This window comes from Pleurodeles waltl, chromosome 10, assembly GCF_031143425.1.
Source record: "Pleurodeles waltl isolate 20211129_DDA chromosome 10, aPleWal1.hap1.20221129, whole genome shotgun sequence".
Classification (NCBI taxonomy): Eukaryota; Metazoa; Chordata; class Amphibia; order Caudata; family Salamandridae; genus Pleurodeles; species Pleurodeles waltl.
In genome coordinates, this window is record NC_090449.1 from 791,767,104 (window position 1) to 791,788,021 (window position 20,918).

The following is a 20,918-nucleotide window of genomic DNA, read 5'->3' on the forward strand; positions in this document are numbered from 1 at the left end:
AAACCAATTTCAGTTATCCATACGTGTGGAAACACTTACTTTCACATAGGTGAAATAGTCAATTTCCTGCAGATGTGTGGAGAACATGGGGAGAATCCCGATTCAAAACAATAGTCCATTTGGTTTTATGAAAATTGATATTAATATAAATACATTCTAAGGTAATAGGGCAGTGTTGGTATTTTCTACATGAAAAAGACACAAATTGAACACTCCCCTGTTGACATGGCCCTCAGTGGCTACTGTTTGTCAAATCAACTCCACAGGAATAAACATTTTACAAAGTTAAGAAAAATGCAGTAAAGAAACACCTTGCTGTCTACAAGAATTTTACTGAGCCTTGGTCTGGAATCAATAGACGATTTCAATACTATAACGAAGCACAAGACGACAAATATCAGGGATTCACTGATATACTGGTCCAAGTATTGAAAGAAATTTGCAGCAGAAGTAAATACATAGGTTTTAGTAAATCATTGTTGATCATTTCCAGGTTATCCCTTGATCTGCAGATTCCTCATTCCCCCTCACTCTTCCCTCCCCCACATTGTGCAAAGTATTATAGCTGTAGCCCCCCCCATTATATAAAGCACCAGTGCCATTCCCTACGTTGCCCTCTGATTACATAAAGCTGCATGCCAGATCCACACTGCCCTCATATATAAATAACCACTAGTGTGTCAACCTTACCCTAAAATTGTAATCTACCACTTCCATGGCATAATTTCCCTGGTCCCTAGGATGAAGATACTTATTGCCATGCCACTGTCCATATCCAATTCCAAAATCATCGCCCAAACAGCCATAGCTGTGTATCTACGACTTGAACTGGCTCCTTGGACGTGGCCACGGCTACACTACCCATAATCCTACAGCATCCTTCAAATCCACACCATGCACTGTACATGTCCTGCAAATGTAGCAACATTCTGCCCATTTTTGCTACGGCGTCGGCCTAATAAGTGCCCGGGGTGAAGGCATCTGACTCCTGATGGGTAACCTTATTGCTTAAACAGGAGCAATTTCTAAACTAGACCTCACAGGAATGATGTCTAACACTTGGATGATTCCCATAATTTAAGAGAATTACATGATATCTACCAATTAGGGGTTTAACTAATCAGTAGCCTGCAAAATTAAGTTATCAATGAATGTCTATATATGAGCATTTCTTTGAAAAACAATAAAAAAAATATTAATACACTCTATTAACATACGCAATGTCTCCTGCTGAATAAGCAATCTACCCACGCAAATACAAACATTCCATGCAATAAGCTGCCTGTCATTGGCTGAATATTGTAATGAGCGGACATCAAAAATATGCCTTTAAAACATCATAGATCCTTTTGTCAAAACATCCACCTTCTGAGCTACAAAAGCTAACTTTCTTTGTTCAATTCTTTTTACTACATAGCACCAAACGGGGCACTAAATTATAAAGTGAATTACTTTCAATAATCATCACAGGAAAAACAAATATATTTTTTCATGCCATGTTAATGTCCATTAAATACAAAACACAACGGGTTACTTGTGCCTGAAGGCTCTATGTCACCATCTAGGAACTATGGTACACTGACAACCCACTTGGATTTGGGAGAATGGCTCATCATGTCACTGGAGCTCTAGAAAGCATGGTAAAGCTATTCTCTCTGTTTATCTTCCTTTCTTGAATTGTCTTTTTAGCCTTTCCTAAAGAGCTGCCCTGCCCGTCCCTTGAATCTATCAGTATCTCTCTTGCGCTCTTTCTTTCACAATCTCTCTTTCTTTATCTCTCTCTGGGATTCTTTCTCCCCTGCCCATCTTGGCCTACCCACCAGCTCTCTCTTTCCCTCTCTCCCCTCTCCCTGCCTCGTACTCTCATAGTCTCTTACCCTCCTCACCATTTTCCTATTCTCGCTCCGCCTACTCTTGTTTCTCCTGTTATCTCTCCATAATGTCCCTCTCCCTCTCTCTCTCTCACTGTCTCTCTTTTTTTCTCTCTCTGCCTCTCTTGCTTTCTCTATTGTTCATTCTCTATCTCTTGCTATCTTTTGGCCTCTCTCTCGTTTGCGCTATCACACAACCGTGCATGCACGTCCTAGGAATTCATGAACTAGTTGGTGTGAGATGAACACTGAACAAAAAAGTAGGCCTGCAGTTGCCGACTATGGCGCCTATAACGCTATACAGAATATCACAACAAGCAGTTGTTGTTCTTTCTACAAAACCGATAGGTCTGAGCATGGCAATCTGATTTTATTGTTATTTTTTCATTTGTATTTTTTTACTCTCAAGCACACGCCACAGAAACAAAAAAGAAGAAAACAAAGAAGCATGTGATTGTAATATATCTGTTAAACTTAAAATCAATTAACTGTTGCATATAATTGTAATGCAGGAGCACAGGTGCTTTCTCAGAGGCAGGTATACTTAAACAGGTATTGAAAATATTTTGAAGTGTTATGCACATCAGAACAAATCGTGATTCCTATAGGCACAAAAGACACTATTTGCATTGAATTTCTAAATCCTTAAAACATAGTTTAAACACACAGGGATTGCTATAACGAAACAAGATAAACACAGTACTAACAGAGTAGCCTTTGCTGTATACCTTTTTAAATGGATGTGCACATGTGGACAGCCAAATTGCATTCACTCATAGTGTAAGAGAGCCAAGGGCGGAAGTGGTGTGAAGCATTGTGCCATGTTTTATGCAGTGCTGGGCAGAGGCAAAATGAGTCTGACAACTGAACAGACTAATGAATGAAGACGATTGAACCAAAGCTCCTCTATATATGTTTAAATGTATTTCTGATTTTTTGGCTCAATGAGGCTGGTGATAGAGGTAAAGCTGTCTCCAGGATACACCTAAAATTGTTACCGACCTAAATCACACGTCATACTTTTCACAAATATACTCCTTAAATAAAAGGTTCAGCCAATATAAATTTAAAATACATGTTATCTATAACAGATGCCTCATTTTCGGCACCTTAAATATGTGGGGAAATGTAAAATTCATATGATCTGGTTGTCACTCAATGTCTCTCTAGGTTCTGGCCTCTCTGTTTCCTAAAGTCGTGATACTTGAAAAACAGTCTTAAAACTGGACTGTGATAAGGTCCAGGCGTGTACGTAATTGAAAAAGGCTTTGGTTATGTTCTACCATATCTCCAAACGATGTTTCTTGAGCCAGAGGTGAATGGTTTGGATAGCACTTGGTCACACACGAAAACATGCAGAAGTGGATACTTGTTCACCTGGAGTGCCTCCTTGAGGGCAGTTCTACCAGACTCAACCTCATCATGTCAGCAAATGCCTTTATACTGTGCTAAATGTAGCCTCTGGGTGAAACAACTGAAGACAGGACAGCACACACAGCCTCTCCAGTGTGTGTGACTTCTGCAGCCAATCTGCCTATGTTAGCTCTATGGCCGTTTGCTCATAACGCAGACCATTTGAAACATGGCTGCATACCACAAAGAATATGGATTGCACAACTAGAATGAGAAGGGCATACTTGGCAAAGCAATGGAATGGGGTGCGTGGGACGATGTATAAAAAAGCCTCTTGCTCCTGGAGATTAAAAACACGTCACTGTGTGGGTCCTTTTAGGGGTAATCATTTTGCAGACTGCTTTTCTTTGTTGACATGCTCGCTACTGTTGAGCAAAAGGTTAATCAGCTGTAGATGAAGGTCAAACTTCGATAAGCAACACATACGGCCTAGTCTTGGTGTTGATGATGCCAGTGTTTTATAAACAGAAAGCTCATCTTTTTATTCTGTTCTTCATATGTTCACGCACTGCCTAGACACTGCACATTGCCATGCACCTTCCGAAAGTGACAGGCACAGATTTTCTAAAAATTTGCACAAAAAGCAGAAAAAGACTATTATAAATTCGCTGATGTGCCATGTCTACAAATGTGTCATCCTCTTCATCACACAGACCACTGTGGAATTGTATTTTATCTTAACTAAGTACGTATTTGGTTTAAAAGTTCTATATGTAGCATATAATCTGCACTGCTATGTTACATGTCTTATACTTCTCTTGGCTGCAGCCATTTGTGTCGACTGGGTAGCCAGTCCATGTTATTGTGGCATTAAGTTATTTTTTTTTATTCCACCGTGCATAACACATGCATGTTCATGTAACATTCATTGTGCTCCGAAGAAGAATCTGATGTATACTTTAAGATAACCCTCCGCAGCTCAAGAACTTTGGCCAGGGTAAGGTCCTGCTGTTCTGCATTCTACCAGAAATCTAGCATCCATCAGAGTACTTAGGTACACAAAAGGAAAGGCCTTATCGGAGAGGTATGGGTTCAAATAATGAGCAATGTGTCAAAATGAATGTACTCCTATTTTCCTGCAGTGATCCAGGTTGGTATAACTTATGAACACACCTACTTGGCCTCAGAAGTTAAAGTACATGGACTGGCATGAAGAAATACCATGGCATGCTGCTATCACTCAACAATCTAGATGAAAATAGACAAAGACCTCGAAAAGAAACCGAGCAATGATTGAGACACGAGTTTCTTGATATCAGTACTCAAATAAACGATATTTCGGTCTCTATCGAGACATGGCTGTCTTGTTACTTCCTTGGCAAATACATTTTAAATCGGAAACATTAAATACATTTTGGGTTTAAATCCCAGTGCATAGTATACCATGAATAAGTATCTGCTGACTGAGGGCACCAGCTATGGCTATGTCGTCCAGTGAGCTTTGTGTTTACACACCCTGCACAACAGCAGAATAAGGTGATGGCATTGCTCTAGTGGGAGAGCTGTCACAGTTAGCTTTGGGGCCTCCTGAAAAAGAATATTAACTTTAACGTTTCCCTCATAAAGATCAGCGGTCTAAGCTCCTAAAAAGATGTGTTTAATTATTCTAAAGTCATAAATATGTAGATTATTTGTATTATCGTTTCTATTAAAGTCAAAACCTCTTCAAACATGTATGCACTTATGATAGTATGAGGGTCAAATCTTAGAGGTACACAAAAGACGCTATCCTTTCTTTCAGACGGCAAAACGAAGGTATGAAAAGACAGATGGCATGAAGAAGAGCTACTGTTAAACAGTCGGGAACAGATGCCAGAAAACAAGATGGCCTCCACGCCATCAACTGAGGCCCAAAAGGCAAACGGACGCCATTTTGAGTCAGTGCAGACTATTTTCGATGAAGTCCAGCTCAAATATTTAATATGGGCACATTAAATGTTTTACATTGGTTTTACATCCTCCATTACAAAGCATTACCTATTCCACACATATTTAAAATATGTTAATGTGAACATTTATTTTTTTTAACTTCTGTACATTTTAAAAACTAGAAGGGGATGTTATATTGAAGTAACAATATCAACAGAAAAATACCTATTTTGATGACATTTAACCAGCAAACAGCCGATGCATAACTATAAACGATGCCAGCATGTTTCAATCTGCAGACCATCAGTATAGGGACGCATAAGAGGCGGACGAAGAGAATGTGTGAGAAACAGCTTGAGCCTGGAGATGCAGGCCTGCACAGTACACTGTCCCACAGGTCAAGAGTTTGAGGGTCAGACTTCATCTCTTAAAAAAACAATTAGTGGGATGGAAAATGTGTCCTCTCGGTGAACCCTTCTGGTCGCCCTGGCAAAGAACAGACTATGGGATTCTAAACAAAAGGGAGGCGGCTGCTGCCTTTCTGAAACGTGTTTCATTTCAGAAATGCAGGCCGGCTCTCCGCACTCTCATGGACATTTTTTTAAAAACGGCATGCAAATAAAATAAAAGTAACAACAAGATGCGAGGTTACCTTGAACGGCGGTCGTCAGCTCTGCGATCCTGTTAGCCATTCCCAGATTTCCAACATGTAGCGCTTCTCTGCCGCTTGGAGCGACGGATCTGCCTTCTTCACCCGTAATCCCATTCTTTCTCCAGACGAAAATTTGGATGTTTCACCAACTTCTCCGAGAGAACGGACATCGGAGTTGCTGCCGAATTTCAAACAAGTAAATTAATGAATTATGACGTGAATCGCCGCTGGGAAATTTCTGCTATTAGCGCTAAGAAATATTAGTAATGATACTGCGTTAGAATCGTCAAAAATACCTATTATGTAGGAGACAAGTCGCTGATTGGCTTGGACTAAAACATGTGTTATTTTCACGTAAAAAAAGTAGGCTTATGAAGGCTGTGATCTTAAATGCTCTTAATAGGAAAACAATTCAGATATTTAAAAATAGCAGTAAAGGGGATTGACTACAATTAATTTGAGCCCTAATGAGGTGGATTTGAGTGGATAGGGGAAGTGATAATCTTAAATGAGGATTAACACGTGTGTGTGCTTAATTTAGCTTCTATGATGTAACCAGCACGGATACAGTGCTGACACTTTATTCCTTTCTTGAAATGTGCTGAATGATACATCACGGGGCTATTTGTAAACGTCAGTGTAAGCACAACAAAAATGCACTTAGAGCAATCAAAAGTGAGGAGCTGTACTTGGCGGGTTTTCGAAGTGTTTTCCCAGGGAAAGTGTTTTGGAAGGACAGATAAAGAGAAGTATCAGCTCACGTGCTGAAATGGCTGGCAGACTATAGCATTAAAAGGTAAACACCCCCTTGCGGTGCTCAGCGCTGCCCGGCCAGGCTCTGCTTCTAGATATCAGGGGTGCCACTCTAGAGATAGCCGTGTGGCATGCGTTCCTGGCGTGCCTTTTCAGTGGGCTGGCATGCCTCTTCCCGCCTATGTTGTTGAGATTTATACCTGGAACCCCGCATGCCGGTTAATTCGTGGCAGCATTGTTTAACAGATGCGGGGCGTGAAGTGGATTTGCACTTTTAGTTCCGTTTAATTCCAGCCTGCATTCGAGATATGTCTTCTTACTCCAAGAAAGCAGCGTGTTGGGTGGCACTGACTGAAAGAGACCCGGCACGTACTGCTGCACGTTGTAAATCACAGCAGGCCACATCACACCTTTTGTGACATAATGAGCTTCACAGAAGACAACCACCAATACATTCTTACTATAAAATCTCAGTTCTCTGAACATGTAGACTAAAACTGTGTATCCGAGTAATATGTCAGAACATTAAAGTGTTATTGCAAACCATGCCGTTTATAATGTATCTTTGCAAAACCTACCGTCAGTAGGCACCGTAGAAGTGATTGTTAACCTAAACCTTTCACTTCCGTGAACATAGCCCAATAATTGAACATCTGAGCAATGGAACAGATCGTTAAAAGGGCATTTGCACACTATGCAGCTTAAGAAGCACCCTAGTAAAAATTACCACCACTGGCTCAAAGAAAGCAGTCACCACAAAAAATGTTAATTTAAACCCTTCTCTCATGTAAAGGTAGATAGCTATCGGTACACCTGAATTATAAATGTGAGCAATATATCCAAGCTACAGAACAGTATATGTGCAGTGTAAAAGGTATATTTTTAAAACTTACCGTCATTTGGTTCTACCCAAGACATCCACCCCAGCATTGTTCATCTAAACTCTTCATCCCATAAACATACATATATGTACCCCGAGTCACACATCCGAGAATTGTGCTAGATAATTCAAACATTCTTTGCACACTGGAGTTTAAAAGCACTTTTTTCAAAAATTACCTCAAGCATTAAGGAAATGGGCAGGCATGTTAATTTAACTTCAGAAACACAACAGTGAAGCCACCGGTTAGGTTGTCGTTCAGTTTTAAAATGAGCAAAACATAAGGCCAGCCAGGATTTTATTTGAGCTTTGACGCCTTTAATGGTTTAAAATAGCATTGCTCACGTTCATATTTTAACACGACACATTGCACAACACGGCCCACAAAATGCACGGGTAACACAAAGTACTTCACTGACCAATTGCACTGTGAACCACATATATTAAGAAAGAAGCACGGCCAGACAGGTTTTCAAATAACCGAAATACTGAGAATGGGTGCCCGTCGCCTATCACACACCTAGCACAGCTTGAACTGAAAAGGGGCATTTATATAACACATAACAAAAAGTGTACTTTCGCATTTATAGGCCGAGGCCCTAGGCCGATTCCACGGGTAAAGGTTTGCTTTGTCCTGTTATAAACCTTCAGCCTCACAAGACTATTCCACTGACCCGCATATTGAGCAGTCATTTCAGAGTCCCTGGTATTCTGCAAAATATGGCACTCTTTCCTCCAGGACTCTGTACAAAACAGTCCTTTCTACAACGTCCGCCAGAAGATCGCTTTGAGAGAAACACACGGGTCAGCTGCATAAATAGAAAAAGTCATATGGTCCAATATCTAAATAACCCTGGCAAATGTCCTCTTTGGGGGATAAATAAAGTCCCTAGGCAAGACAAGTGTCTATGTATGTACACAATATTTTGGTCCATATATTAACACAAGGAGGGCAGTTGCCGGTGGAGGTGGTTAGAGGGCAGGGGAGCCTGGCGTCGGAGGGCCCTCGAGGTGCTGGGGGTGTGCTTTGACGTGCAGGCCGGACGAGGGTGGGTTGGCGGAGCGCATCTTGGTGTTGGGCAGTTTGTGGTCTTTCTTCCATTTCATGCGCCGGTTCTGGAACCAGATCTTGACCTGACGCTCGGACAGGCAGAGGGTGTGCGCTATCTCGATGCGCCGGCGCCGGGTCAGATAGCGGTTAAAGTGGAACTCCTTCTCCAGCTCCAGGACCTGCTGGCGGGTGTAGGCGGTCCGGGACCTTTTGGGCTCTCCTCCGGTGTAATTGGGGTTGACTGAACACACAAGAAAAAGGAATTGTGAATATCATATCAAAAAGCGACACCTTGGCTGAAATGAGACAGACAAAAACAGACTCACAAACGAGTTTCGCAGGCCCCTGAATCTACCGTGGGCTATAAAATATGCTGATGGGCATTTGCTTTCGAAAAGCTTCAAAGGAACATGGCCCCGAGTCACTGGCAGGGCAATTAAATTTATGGCCACAGTAATTACGGCTTTTAACAGTTTGGGGGTCATAAATCTGTCAATAAAGAGGGCTACCCAAACAAAACACAACAAAAAAAAAATCATCGCTTTTCTATCAGAGTAGAGAGGGTTCATTTCAGCAACATCACATTTCTGATGTCCGAGGACTGCAGCTTGCAAGAAGCCCTCATCTGAGCGACGTTGGGGCATCCGGGATATCATTTTGGGGAGATTTATGAGGTGGCCCCCACCCAAAAAAAAGGTGATCTGGAAGGTGAAAACCCACTTCAGGTAAAACCTGAACGATGAGCCTTTTCATCTGAGATGATGCATTTTCAGGGATGTGTGAAGGCAGAATCTCAGCTTTTCAAACAGAAAGGGTTTGGGCACAACAGGGGGCGATGTCTGCTTTAAAAGGCGTTAAGTGCGCAAGATTTACAGGAGAGGGCAGAGAGACGTTTCATCTCCCCTTTTAAGAAATGTTTTTTTCTAAACAATTACAGCGGGAGCAAAGCCTATATTTTGCGAAAAGCAAAAAATAACTGAATAAAATTGCAAGGCATGGTTGAGGGAGAGGGAACAGAGTGAGATCCCAGGGTGTGTTTCGTGAGGGGGATGATGTGGGGAGGGAAACCAAGAGGTATGGGGTGGCGTTCATCGCAGAAAGGGGACTGCTGTGGAAAGTGAGAGGGGCAGGCAGCACGACACGACAGGCAGCAACCCGGGCGTGTGAGGGAGAGGTGCCTCGGCTGCAAGAGGCTATTCTGTTCCTGTATGTGGGGGTCACAGGAACTGAAAACAGCGGAGGTGGGGGACGCCAAGGTAGCCTTCTCTAGGTCAATGGCACGCACCGGACAACTAGACATTATCTGTTGGAAGGTATACAAAAACACAATGTTTCGATGGAACAGACATATGCGGTTAAGCAGTGGTGGACTCGGGTATAGTGTGGATGGGGGGTCTCGTCGTTCGGGGGGCAGGGGTAATCAGAGGGCACACCGGGGTGAAAAGCAGTGGTGGTGGGGGACACACAAGTGAGTCTTCCTGCACTGGCGTGCCTTTGGAGGTTGCATCTCACCAGTAGTGGGTACAAAACGCAGTGTTTTGCTAGAACAGACCCGGGCAGTTTAGCTGTGGTGGTTTCGGGTACAGAGTGGATGAGGGCGCGGGCGTAGCCTCCCTGCAGGGGTCCCCCTCAGCCCAGCGGTGGGGCGCACTTACCCGTGTTGACGTGCACTTTCTTCATCCACGGGTACACCACGGGCTGCTCCTTGCCCTTGCAGTCGGGGAGCAGGCTCTGGTCGGGCAGGGCACAGGAGGGCTCGTGGGGCAGCAGGGTCTCGCAGTGCTGCTGCGGTAGGGGCTGTGGCAGGGGCTGCTGCTGCTTCCTGGCCGGCAGGAGGTGGCTCTGTTGCTGCTGCAGTAAGGCTGGGGGTGGCCGCGGTGCCTCTTCTTGCGGCGCCTGGTGGTGGCTTGGCCCATGCCGGTAGCCGTAGCCCTCCTCGGGGTAGGCGCGCTGCCGCGGGTACAGCGCCTCGGCCGGCGGAGGCTGGTAGCCAGGCTCCCGTTCGTAGTAGTCGGCGGGCGGCGGCAGGTATCCCCCCTGCGAGTACTCCTCGCACGGCGGGAACTTGGGCTCGATGTAGTTGGAGTTTATCAAAAAGGAACTCATGCTCATTAATTTGTTGAAGTGCAAAAAAACATTTACTAAATTTTTTTTCTCGCCTTGTCGTTTTTCTGTTCTCTGCAAGGCCCGCCCCCTTGGCTGTCAAGTGTACAAAGTTGGCGGAGCCACGTGATGTGCGCTGGCCAATGGCAGCGGCGGGCGCGGAACCCGGATGAGGAAGTGGACTATGATGAATGTTGTGTGGCTTCACCCAGCTACTCAGCCCCTCAATAACATGGGTGATAGCGTCCAAAAGCATGTTCGTAGAGGCGAGAGATCTGAAGTGGAGAGACAAAAAGAGACAAAGCAAAGGGGTGCGCAACCCCTCAACAACTGCCCTTGTCCAGGGATGCGCCCTCCTTGGAATTGAAAAGCGAGATTTCCCTTGTCTGTTCGTGCTTGCTCATTGCATACAGCGCAGTTAGGTTAATATGTCCACGTGCCCCCCATTTGGGTACTAACCTCAATAAACAGGCACATACTGCCTGTGGCAGTACCTCGTGATGACTTAGACGGCCCTCCTCCGGCTCCCGGGTTTTCAGCTTGCAAGCCCTCTTTTAGAGAAAGAAAATCCTTCATTGAAATATTGACGCGCAAAGGTTTTGAGTGACACAAAGGTTTGGTTTTAGACCCCGAGACTCAAAGTTATGTAAAGTGGAAGTCCCCCTCTCCCTGAAGGGGGAGCCCACCCCCAGGTTGTGTTGGTTTGCCCTGTACATTTTGAGAGTCCCCCAATTACACCGCAGAAGACCCCCCAGGGGAATCACAACCTGAGGTTTCTCGTGTGTACTCCGAGAGGCCCTCTTACTCCAGGAGCCCCTCATTGGCAGCCTGAAGGTCCCTCATGAACATTCCATCGGTGACCTTATACTGTGGAAGTCCTTCCCAGCCAGCAGGTTTCTTCTCACACTCTAGAAGTCCCTCACCGACACCTTGCAGGTCCATGACGTATACTCGAGGGAAAGTCCCTCTTGTTATTCCATAAGTCCCTCACTAACACCTTGCGGGTCCCCGATGTATATTCGGGGAGTCTCTCTTATTACTCCATAACGCCTTCATTCTCGACCTGCAGATACCTCATGTGTATTCTGAAGTCCACCACTAATACCACAGAAGGCCCGTTACATCCGCATACCTGCCCATCAACCCGATCCAGGCGGGAGAGTCCCGATTTCTTCAAGACAAAAATGGCTTTATTTTAGCTGTCTCTCGCCTCAGTAGAAGTCAGTGGGGAAATTCCATTCTCCGGAGTTTTGTTTCAAAATGTCCCATTTCCCTGTCCTAAAACGTTGGCATGTATGTATGCATTCTCCAGGTCTTTCGTGTATGTGCTGGGTGTACCCCAGTTATATACTGCGGGAGACCCACTTTCAAAGCCTGCAGGGCACTCAGTTATCGTTCCGGAGTTCCCCTACATACAATAAAAATGCCCCTTTAGACAATGAAATGTACCAATCTCGAATCTTAATATTTTGTATTTGTACCCAAGTGCCTGCCGTGTAGTACACACGTGTTTCAGCACAAAAACCCTCATTTTTTAATCTTTTAACTCCAACCCATTACGTGTGCACGACTGACAGCTCAGGGTGCGAGACAAGCCACCCCCTGCATAGTGCCATCGCCCTACACTTCCACACATTCGGCGATTTCCTTTGCCTTATTACGTCAGTCGTGAGGGCTTTCTGACCAATAGTAAACCGACCAGCGCCAGAAACACAATCTGAGTGACTTGTATTTAAGCTGTGCTTCTGTTAATCAGTCCCTCAAACATGTCTGTGATATTTAAAAACTTGTGAACCTTGTTTCAGCAAAATCTAGACAGCTCTGCCATGCGAACACCTGACTTAGAAGGCATAGGTGATAAAGCCGGATTATATGTGAAAGGATGTATATATAAAATACCTACATCACAATCCATCATAGGGCCACCGGGTTATGACCGAGACATTAACCCGCGCGCTTATTTCACGCGAGAATTTGAAACCCGATGTTGGCAGGTGTTGCATAAAAACGGCACGCGGAAGAGAGCCTCGGCTGCAAAGCAAATGCATGTGAAAGCCAGGGAAAATGGCCCATAATGGCTACTTGGAATGGGGAGCGTAACTTGTCGTTATCTTACCTTTGCACCGGTGTCGCCTCGGCACCCATCGCGTTTCTTCCATGCCTGATGCTATCTATCTGTATTGATTAGGCGAGCCTGTTCAGGTTGATGGGGAAAGTCCATCAGAGATGTATCATGTCTGAAACCCTGATTAAACCTCTTCAAATCGAAAGAAACCTAATCAAAATGTGGACCCGAAGGCAAACAAAGGCGTGAAAAAGGCACTGTCCAGCAGCGAAATAGTATACGGAGCTCTATGCGCCGAGGCTTCCTTTTATTTCCCCTAGATGTGCATAGAGTCTGGAATGATGTCCACATATAGAATTTGTGTCATGTTAACACTTGTGCAAAGACACATACTTTTTACTCAGGTGCAAAGTGCTATTTGCGCACATCGTGCGTTCCTAATGGTCAAAGAACACCTTACAAATCTTACACATTGCATTGTTTCCATTTTTAAATGTTACCAACCACTGGTAAAATGGGCATTATACACGGGTCTTCCAACCAGATATACAGCATACACCTTAATTATTTTTAATTTCTTGCATGTGAAATGTCTCTATAACAGGTTTAGCAGCAGCTGTTCTTCGAAGGGAGCCGTGTACGTTAAAAAATGCATATATTTTTGTTTTGGAGCACAGTTCTACGGAACCATCAAGGCATTTCTGGATTTGTGTTTAATGTTTATGTGCCGAAGAACATGTATATTTTATATAATATGGACTCAGAAATCAGGGTGAATGGACGAAAGAATAAGGGACTGGTTGGATTGGTGAGTGGGTTACTGAGTAGTTGGGGGCTCAATGTGTCGGTGCATGGTTTGGTGACTGGACAGGAAGAAAGACCACTGAATGTCCATAAGTCTATTTCGTTAATGGAAAGCAGGAATGCAAACAACTGCTTGCCGTTTTCACTGATCAAAGGAGATGTGCACATTTAATTGCATTTGTCATGAGAAGTGCCTATTGTAATTCACAGTAAAAAAAAATGCCAGTGGATACTGCGCACACTTTTTTGAGGTATTTATATACATTTATTGAGCTGAACATTTCATAAAAGGTCTCTTGTGAAGCACTGAAGAGTACTGAGAATACATTTACACCAGGTTTCTGCTCCACTGTTCCCATTTCGCACAGAAGTACGGGTTGACACATACTGCAACGCACCATTTACGTTTGCGAGACACTCACGGCTGACAGTCCATTATTGAAGTTTAACGTTTGCATATTATGCCACAAAAACTCTGTTACACTGTTCGTACTTTCCAAAAGATTTACAAAGTAGCTTTGCTATTTAGCTTTCTTCTGCTTGTCAGAAGACGTGAGTTGGTGCTCGTGCGCGCGTTGGAGAGTGCGCGCGTGTGGATATATGCCTGTGTGTTGGTGTGACTGCGTGCGTGCATCTGTGTGTGTGCGCGCGCGATGCCTGTGGCCTGTTATTTCCCTGTGGTTGCCTTATCACAAACACCAACAGCGCACAGGGCACCGCGTGTTGCTCCCACACAGACATTTCACTCCAGGATTTATGGCTTATCTAAGTTACAATAAACACAGACCTACCGTTTCGGATTCTCTGCCGTCCTCTGCATGCAAACAAAACACGAAAACTTCACTTAGCCAAACATTTAAGCCTCACTGCAATGCACAAAACTTCACCACAAAAGAGATTGTGAATCGATTAATGGAAGCTGGAGTGCTGATTTAGGCCGCCGCCGCGCAGAGGGCAAGACCACACGAATGCGCGTTTAAAATTTAAAAAAAGTACGTTTCTTGGTGGAAACCGCAAACCCCACGAACATGAGTGAAATTCACACTCTAAAAAAAAGGTGCCGCTACTCTTTCCTCATTTTTTTCAAGGAGGCAGTTTTACGCACTTCTCTCGTGGTCCCCGAAGCACAGATGGAGGGAAAAGCCCGGGCGAGGCGCGGGGCCTCTGGGCCGAGACTGATGCGAGCTCCTTTGAATATATTTGAAAGTATTTTTCCTCTTGAATGCCCCCTGTCCGGAGCTGAGGGGTGACCGCGCAGTGACACCGTGTGCATTTTGTTTCTTATTAATCTTGCGCATTGACAGTCTTTGTTAAATAACAAGGCGTGCCTTCACCGGGCGACATTTTCATATTTGTTAGACACGGTGACCTGGAGTTCACCTCAGCCTTGGACTTACATTTTTTTTAACCTCTCCGCCTTCGGCGAGCTGCACAGTGTCTTTTAGGCAGCAGGGTGCTCGGCCAGACCACTTAGGCTTGGGAGGAAAAATAGCGTAGACATGTTATTTTGTCGAATCTATCAACTATGTTTCTTAATTGTTATTTTTACAACCAGGCCAGTGAAGCCCACACAATGCTGTGTTCCTTTAGGTTACTATTGCAGGAAGAATTGTTCAAAACTGCACCCAAATATTCAAAGTTAGTTGTAAAAAAGCAAGCATTGAACTCTGTGTGGCATTTTTTATAACTGCTGTCTTAATTCTTTTTATACATGTTTATACAACCTAGAAGCTAATTCGCTTTTAAGCACATTCACAATTAAGTAAACAATTTACCTTACAGTAAAGCAACACTTTTTCACTAGACCTATATCACGCTCCTTAAAGGTATGCACTAATTTTAAACTTTTTTTGTCAATGAGTTATATTTTTCTAACTTAATTATTATTTCTGGGGGTGGGAGGGGAGGGTGGGGGCTTCAAAGCGTGCGGTATTGCTATGTAAAGGTATATTCACATGCTATGTGTTAAAGAGTGTTTTCTGCATGTTACTGTCACGGGATGTGCGACGGAGCATTTCTAGGGCCTTTAATGTGAGGTCTGCTATATATAATGTACACGATGTCCCACTTAAACGCACGCCCACAAATATATTATATATAGGCATTTGCAGTAGATATAATTGACACATTCACCATCATATTCTCATGTTCCAGATGTAAAATATGATACGCGAAATAAGTTAAATAGGAGCAACCACTGTTTTATGTTCACTGACGTTATTTCCGCTCCAGGAGAAATATGTTTATTGTTCTGTCACAGTCTGTTGACCTTTCTTCTCCCCAAGCTGGGTTTGCATTACAGGTGGAACACTCTCCTGTTAACTATTGTTGTATTTAAACGCATTTTAGTGCAATGTCTGCATATTAATAATTTAATGGTGGCTTTTTCACACAATCGATGACAAACTAAATGTTTAGGCCTCTTATGTACCACACTTAAAACTCGGAGCTGTCAGATAATGCTGAAAAGTACAAGTCTCGTAGACAATGTTGAAAGGTGGGGTTCTGTTACACCATACTAAATGTATGAGTCAATTACACCCTGCTAACTTGTATTGGTTTATTACATGTTAACATGTATGGATTTGTTACACAAAGCTGAAATATATTGCTCTGTTGCACAGTTTATGTCGCCATGTATATGCCCACTAAATATTGTTGAATGGTCTGTTAAATAACGCTGAATGTATCATATTGTTTGCAAATGCCGAAACCTATTGGCCTATCATACTGTGAAAATGTATCGGTGTGTCACTCAATATGAAATGGTATAGTATGTAACGCTGTGCAATGCCCATCATATGAATCTGTAACACGTTGCAGAAATGTATAGTTTTGTAACAGTTTTGAAGTGTATAGATAGGTATTTTATACGTTGATAAAATGTGCGACCGTTACCCCGTACTGACATTTTTAGGGTCGTTGTACTATGGTGAAATGTAAACCTTCGATAATTTATGCATTTTCTACTACAGCTATCTGTACTCACTAAGACAGTCATAGGTAAAGTGCATGTTTTGTTTTTCAGACTGCAAACATATTCTTAACCCAAGACGTCCTTCAGAGGGGTGCACGGCACGAGTTTCTCCTTGCTTGAAGAAGACTGGCCTGGACGGAAGTGCGAGGGGAGGGTTGAAGTGAACCCCTTCCTAGAAGGGAAATGACGTGTTTACCTATGAAAATAATATTGTGACCCTGAGTGAGAAAATGTATCTTCCTTTTCATGCCACTGAATTGCCAAGTACTAAATTACTGATGAATTTCCAAACTCCTTTTCTTGGGATCAGATGATAACTATATCCCGCTTGACATTTGTTCTTCCGGGTCACTGTGCTGGAGTTTGTTCCGTTATCACAGATATTGTGAGTTAAACCATCACTGAAATCAGCTGCGACGCTTTAAACGTTACTCCGAGCAGCGGAAGTGCACTCTGAAAGATTGGGAAGTTTGCAAGCTTCCGTGGCCCACTGAAACAACTCTCTTGTAACCAAATGACGAATATGTTGGTTTGTTGTTGGAGGCACCAGCGATCACTTATAGGTAAATATAGTGATGCTTACATAGGGATAAACGGGATGATGGTGCTTAGTTGATCCAAATAGAATCTACCGACTGTGTTAAACTACCAAGCATAAATACACAATCACTGTGTGGAAACCACTGGGCCTGTCTGTGTAAATGAATGCATTCGCATGCCTATGTACATAAGTACATAAAGGTGTGTGCATATACATATTAATCTGTAGTTGCATACCGGTGTGGGCATGCATGTAGGTGCAAGAAGACTTGGGAATAAACATATCTGCACATACACCCACACCTATGTCCATATGAGAGCGCATACATACATACATGCGTGCACTTGTGCATGTATGTATTTATGCTCGGGTTCTTTAACAGGGGCATCTATAGCCCGACATCACATATACACGCACACATACATAAATGCGTGCACACAGTCATATCTGTGAGCGCCCCTCTGCCTCATATGGACAGCTATAGCCCAACGGGGTGCAATCAGTAGGTGTGAAATGAAATTGCAATGTTGTGTCCCCTGAAAAGTGGAGCCTTTCTTTCCCTCGTCAGAGTAATTGGGGTCACCTATCAGCGAGGGTTCAGCGAGAGTCCAAGCCCCGGTGCACGCGTAGCTCAAAGCCATTTTATCTTTTGTTCCGATAGTCAAGATCTCGCCCTAACATTGACATCAAACCCTTGTCTGGCAGATGACGGAGCGCGCTGCTCACCGTAAACTTTTGACCCCCAACTTTCTGACCTGCAACAGTAAAGCCAGGAGCATCGACACGCACACACGCGCTCCTCTCCTGTTAGCAGCAAGGCTGTGTGCGTGAGGCCGCACCATTAAAGCATGCATCGGTGTTTTACCTTGCATCTAAGCCAGTCTTAAAATTCATACGTGCAACAAGCCACCTTAAAACCGGCGCACTGGCACGAAGGGTCGCCGCCACCATTGCATTTAGGTGCGAAACCTTATGGTAAGTTTGAATGCACGAACACCTAGAGCCTCTTTAGAAGATGTCACAACATTACGTTTATTTGCTCTGCGAAACACAGGGTAAATAAATGTATTTTATTGCACTGCATTCCGAAGTGTTTTTACGCGTTAGATGGTGGTGCAGCTGTTTGCGAGTCTGTTTCTTGGCTCGGCTGTGAACTTGGTCTGAAGCGAGCTCTGCTGGTGACTGCCGGGCGTGCAGATAGATTTATCATTCCTGCATTTACTTAACCTGGCAGTGAACTGCACGCGTTGTCATTTGTTACCGCCCTGACAGTTTCACCCCGAGCTAGGGCTGCTTCACCAAACTGCAATAATGGCCCAATAACCTTCATACCAAATATTATTATTTATGAAGCAAGAGCGAGCTCAGGAGTCGGGCCGAGGCTAATTTGAATCTTGGCAATTTGGTACCTAAGCTTAAAAAAAGTCATGTTTTAACTACAGGGTCAGATATTGTGTGTGTGATACGAAGGAGCCCGAGATCTTCATGATATTAGTGTTCGTACATTTGAAAAAGTCAGTTCGCCCAAAAAAAAACACAAAAAAAAACATTTCACCAAAAAGATCACCGTCCAGTGCACGAAGTAAACCTTAATTTTTCGTCAGTTTTTAATTAATAAAAAAGTAAAGATATCGATCACGTGTAAAATCGTTGTAACTTGTTTCTTGGACCTTAATATATTTTTTTCTTTTGACAACATTCTTGTTTTTGTAAGTGCAAAACAGTGTTTATGTTTGAAAAGCAGGGTTGACTGAAAGAAGTGGGTTACTTATGTGTCCACCTCTCCATGGTAGGTCCAATGGCAACTGGAAAAAACTACATTTCTGTACCACTTTTTGTTCAACGCAAAAATACGAACTCGATGAAACTGCTAAAGTCAACATAAACCGCAACGGTTGTAAATTAGTGGACGTTATACAGAACTTCAAAACAATCATAATTGTAAGAATTAAAGGCTGCTTTCCTGGTCGTGTTGATTTACACTCATATTAAGGGGTTGGGACTATTTAAATTATTACTGGAAGGTGCGAACTATGGCGAGTAATAACAAAGAACTCTTGAAGCCGCGAAATGTCCACATATTTAGTGTTTCCCAGAAAAATATGCAGGATGTTGTATAGTTTATGTTACCTTATGAGATAAAAACGGGGTGCAGGTATTTGACGCTTCTCTCTAGCTGCGGCCACGTTGCGACACTTGCTAAATGTAAACAGTTTTTTTAGGTGAAATCACATTTAGCAGCTTAACAAGTTCGAGAAAGGCGCCCACTTTTTGACTTTCACTATTTAGGCGCTATCTTATAGTTGTTAGTACCTTGGTATGCAAAACGATGCTCTAACTAGCTGCTCCAGACTCCAGTCGGGGACTGCAAAAACCACAAAGAGTTGCATTTCACAGCTAAGTCTAACAATATACGTTTATCATCATTGTGACTCACTGCTCGTAAAAATATACTAGTTCCTGAAATGCGTGGTTTAAACTTTTTGAAAGCACCTACGTCACAATACCCCGGAGGGTAGATTTCCAGATTGTGTTTGGCTGAGGTCCCTGGAAATCGAAACACCTAGTTTGTGGTGCACTCTGACTGACACTTGTGGCTATGCAGTCACCACAAAGTTATGACACTTGAATTCTTCCTGCAGAAGCCAAAAGGCAGAGTGACGTTTGTGTGGCATAATATAACATGTAGTGCATCCTACATTTCTATAGCGCAATGAGCACTCCACACTACCGCTTTGCAGCACATGGTGAACTATACGCCTGGTTATTATAAAACGTCCACGGATACTCTGCACAAAACATAAATAACACAGTTCAAGTGCCTTATATGAAATCAAGGGGTCTATACTCTGTATTTATTGGAAACTTCTGTGTTCGGCTCTGTTTAGACGGCATCTTATGTGTGATATGTCCACAGCACACGGTGACTGGACTCTTTTATAGTCAGTGGGTGTTCACCTCTGTCTGACGGCCCCTTCACGTGGCATTCTGTGCCACATGTTTAGAAAACAGTGTTTCTGTTCTTATCCCTGTACCAGGGAGTTCAGCGCTGCCCTGCAACAAATGACGTGTCTCGTGCAGTGTTACTATACAAACAATGTTTGATCTACACCACTACGGCGTATTCTTCACCACCTTATTGTCTTTATGATCAGGAGCTCATGCACTCTATTGCTCTTACCAATGGTGTTTGATCTGTACTCTATAAAATGGCGCCTTACGCAACGCAACTGTAACATGTCGCATTCTGAAATGTTTGACTACAACGTAAGTATTATTTTGCACTATGTTACAGTAATACAGGATGTGCGCTGCAGGTTATTTATACAACAGGGCTTCTGTGCGCTATCAATGCGCTACCTGATGTGTTTTCTGCTATATGGCAATACCATGACTCGTTCTGCTGCCCGCCAAGACAACAGTGTGTCTTCGTGCCAGGACACACGTCACTTTAAGGCATGTTCTGCTGTTGTGCTGGCGTTCCATTGAAAAGGTTGCAGTCTGCACTGCACTAGTGTGACAGAGTCCATTTTACTCTATTATTTTATACGATGGTCTGCTATTGTATCTGGTATCCAGTAAAACAGGGTGTAGTTTGCGCTGCACAACCGCATTGAACTATCAGTTTTATACGGTGGCATGTTTTTATACTGGCTTTTCAGTAAAAAAAGGATGCACCCTACACTAGTGTAACAGAGTGCATTTGACTTTATAATTTTGTACGATGGCCTGCTGTTGTACTGGTATATCCTAGTAAAAACGGGGTGTGGGTTCTACTACTTGTATTCAACTCCGGGGTGTAGTCTGCACTGTACTAGTGTAGCAGAGTGTATTTACTATTACTTCAAAATATGGTCTTCTGTTGTATTTTTAGTCTAGTAAAGCACGGTGTAGTTTGCGCTGCACTCGTGTAACAGAGCGCATTTGACTACATTGTTT

General features: G+C 43.4%; 2 protein-coding genes and 1 long non-coding RNA gene across 5 annotated transcripts in view; 1 reads left to right on the forward strand and 2 right to left on the reverse strand.

Annotated features, from left to right (window-relative positions):
• The window catches only part of HOXA3 (homeobox A3), a 93,146-nt gene that overhangs the window by 57,000 nt on the left and 15,228 nt on the right, over positions 1-20,918 (reverse strand). The window contains exon 1 of one of the 3 annotated variants that reach the window (XM_069211424.1): positions 5,806-5,941. The exons of the other annotated variants lie outside the window; for them this stretch is intronic. The gene's annotated coding sequence lies outside the window, so the exon portion shown is untranslated. Of the gene's footprint in view, positions 1-5,805; positions 5,942-20,918 lie in introns of those variants that run through there. 3 annotated transcript variants of the gene reach the window in all.
• The window catches only part of LOC138261889 (uncharacterized), a 52,302-nt gene that overhangs the window by 29,964 nt on the left and 1,420 nt on the right, over positions 1-20,918 (forward strand). Inside the window, exon 2 of the long non-coding RNA XR_011199171.1 lies at positions 16,490-17,001. This is a non-coding gene — a long non-coding RNA (uncharacterized lncRNA). The remainder of the gene's footprint in view (positions 1-16,489; positions 17,002-20,918) is intronic.
• HOXA4 (homeobox A4) lies at positions 7,008-11,764 on the reverse strand. The gene is made up of 2 exons (XM_069211432.1): positions 10,145-11,764; positions 7,008-8,730 (listed from the first exon to the last, which is right to left on the reverse strand). Exons 1-2 carry the CDS (start codon positions 10,599-10,601, stop codon positions 8,411-8,413), a joined length of 777 nt encoding a protein of 258 aa, XP_069067533.1. The 5' UTR covers positions 10,602-11,764; the 3' UTR covers positions 7,008-8,410.

Excerpts from the sequence above, each read along its gene's own strand:
- HOXA4 (XM_069211432.1), bottom strand. The coding sequence starts at position 10,601 with ATGAGCATGAGTTCCTTTTTGATAAACTCCAACTACATCGAGCCCAAG. Across the intron at positions 8,731-10,144 it reads GAAAGTGCACGTCAACACGG|TCAACCCCAATTACACCGGA; the intron begins GTAAGTGCGCCC and ends TTGTGTGTTCAG.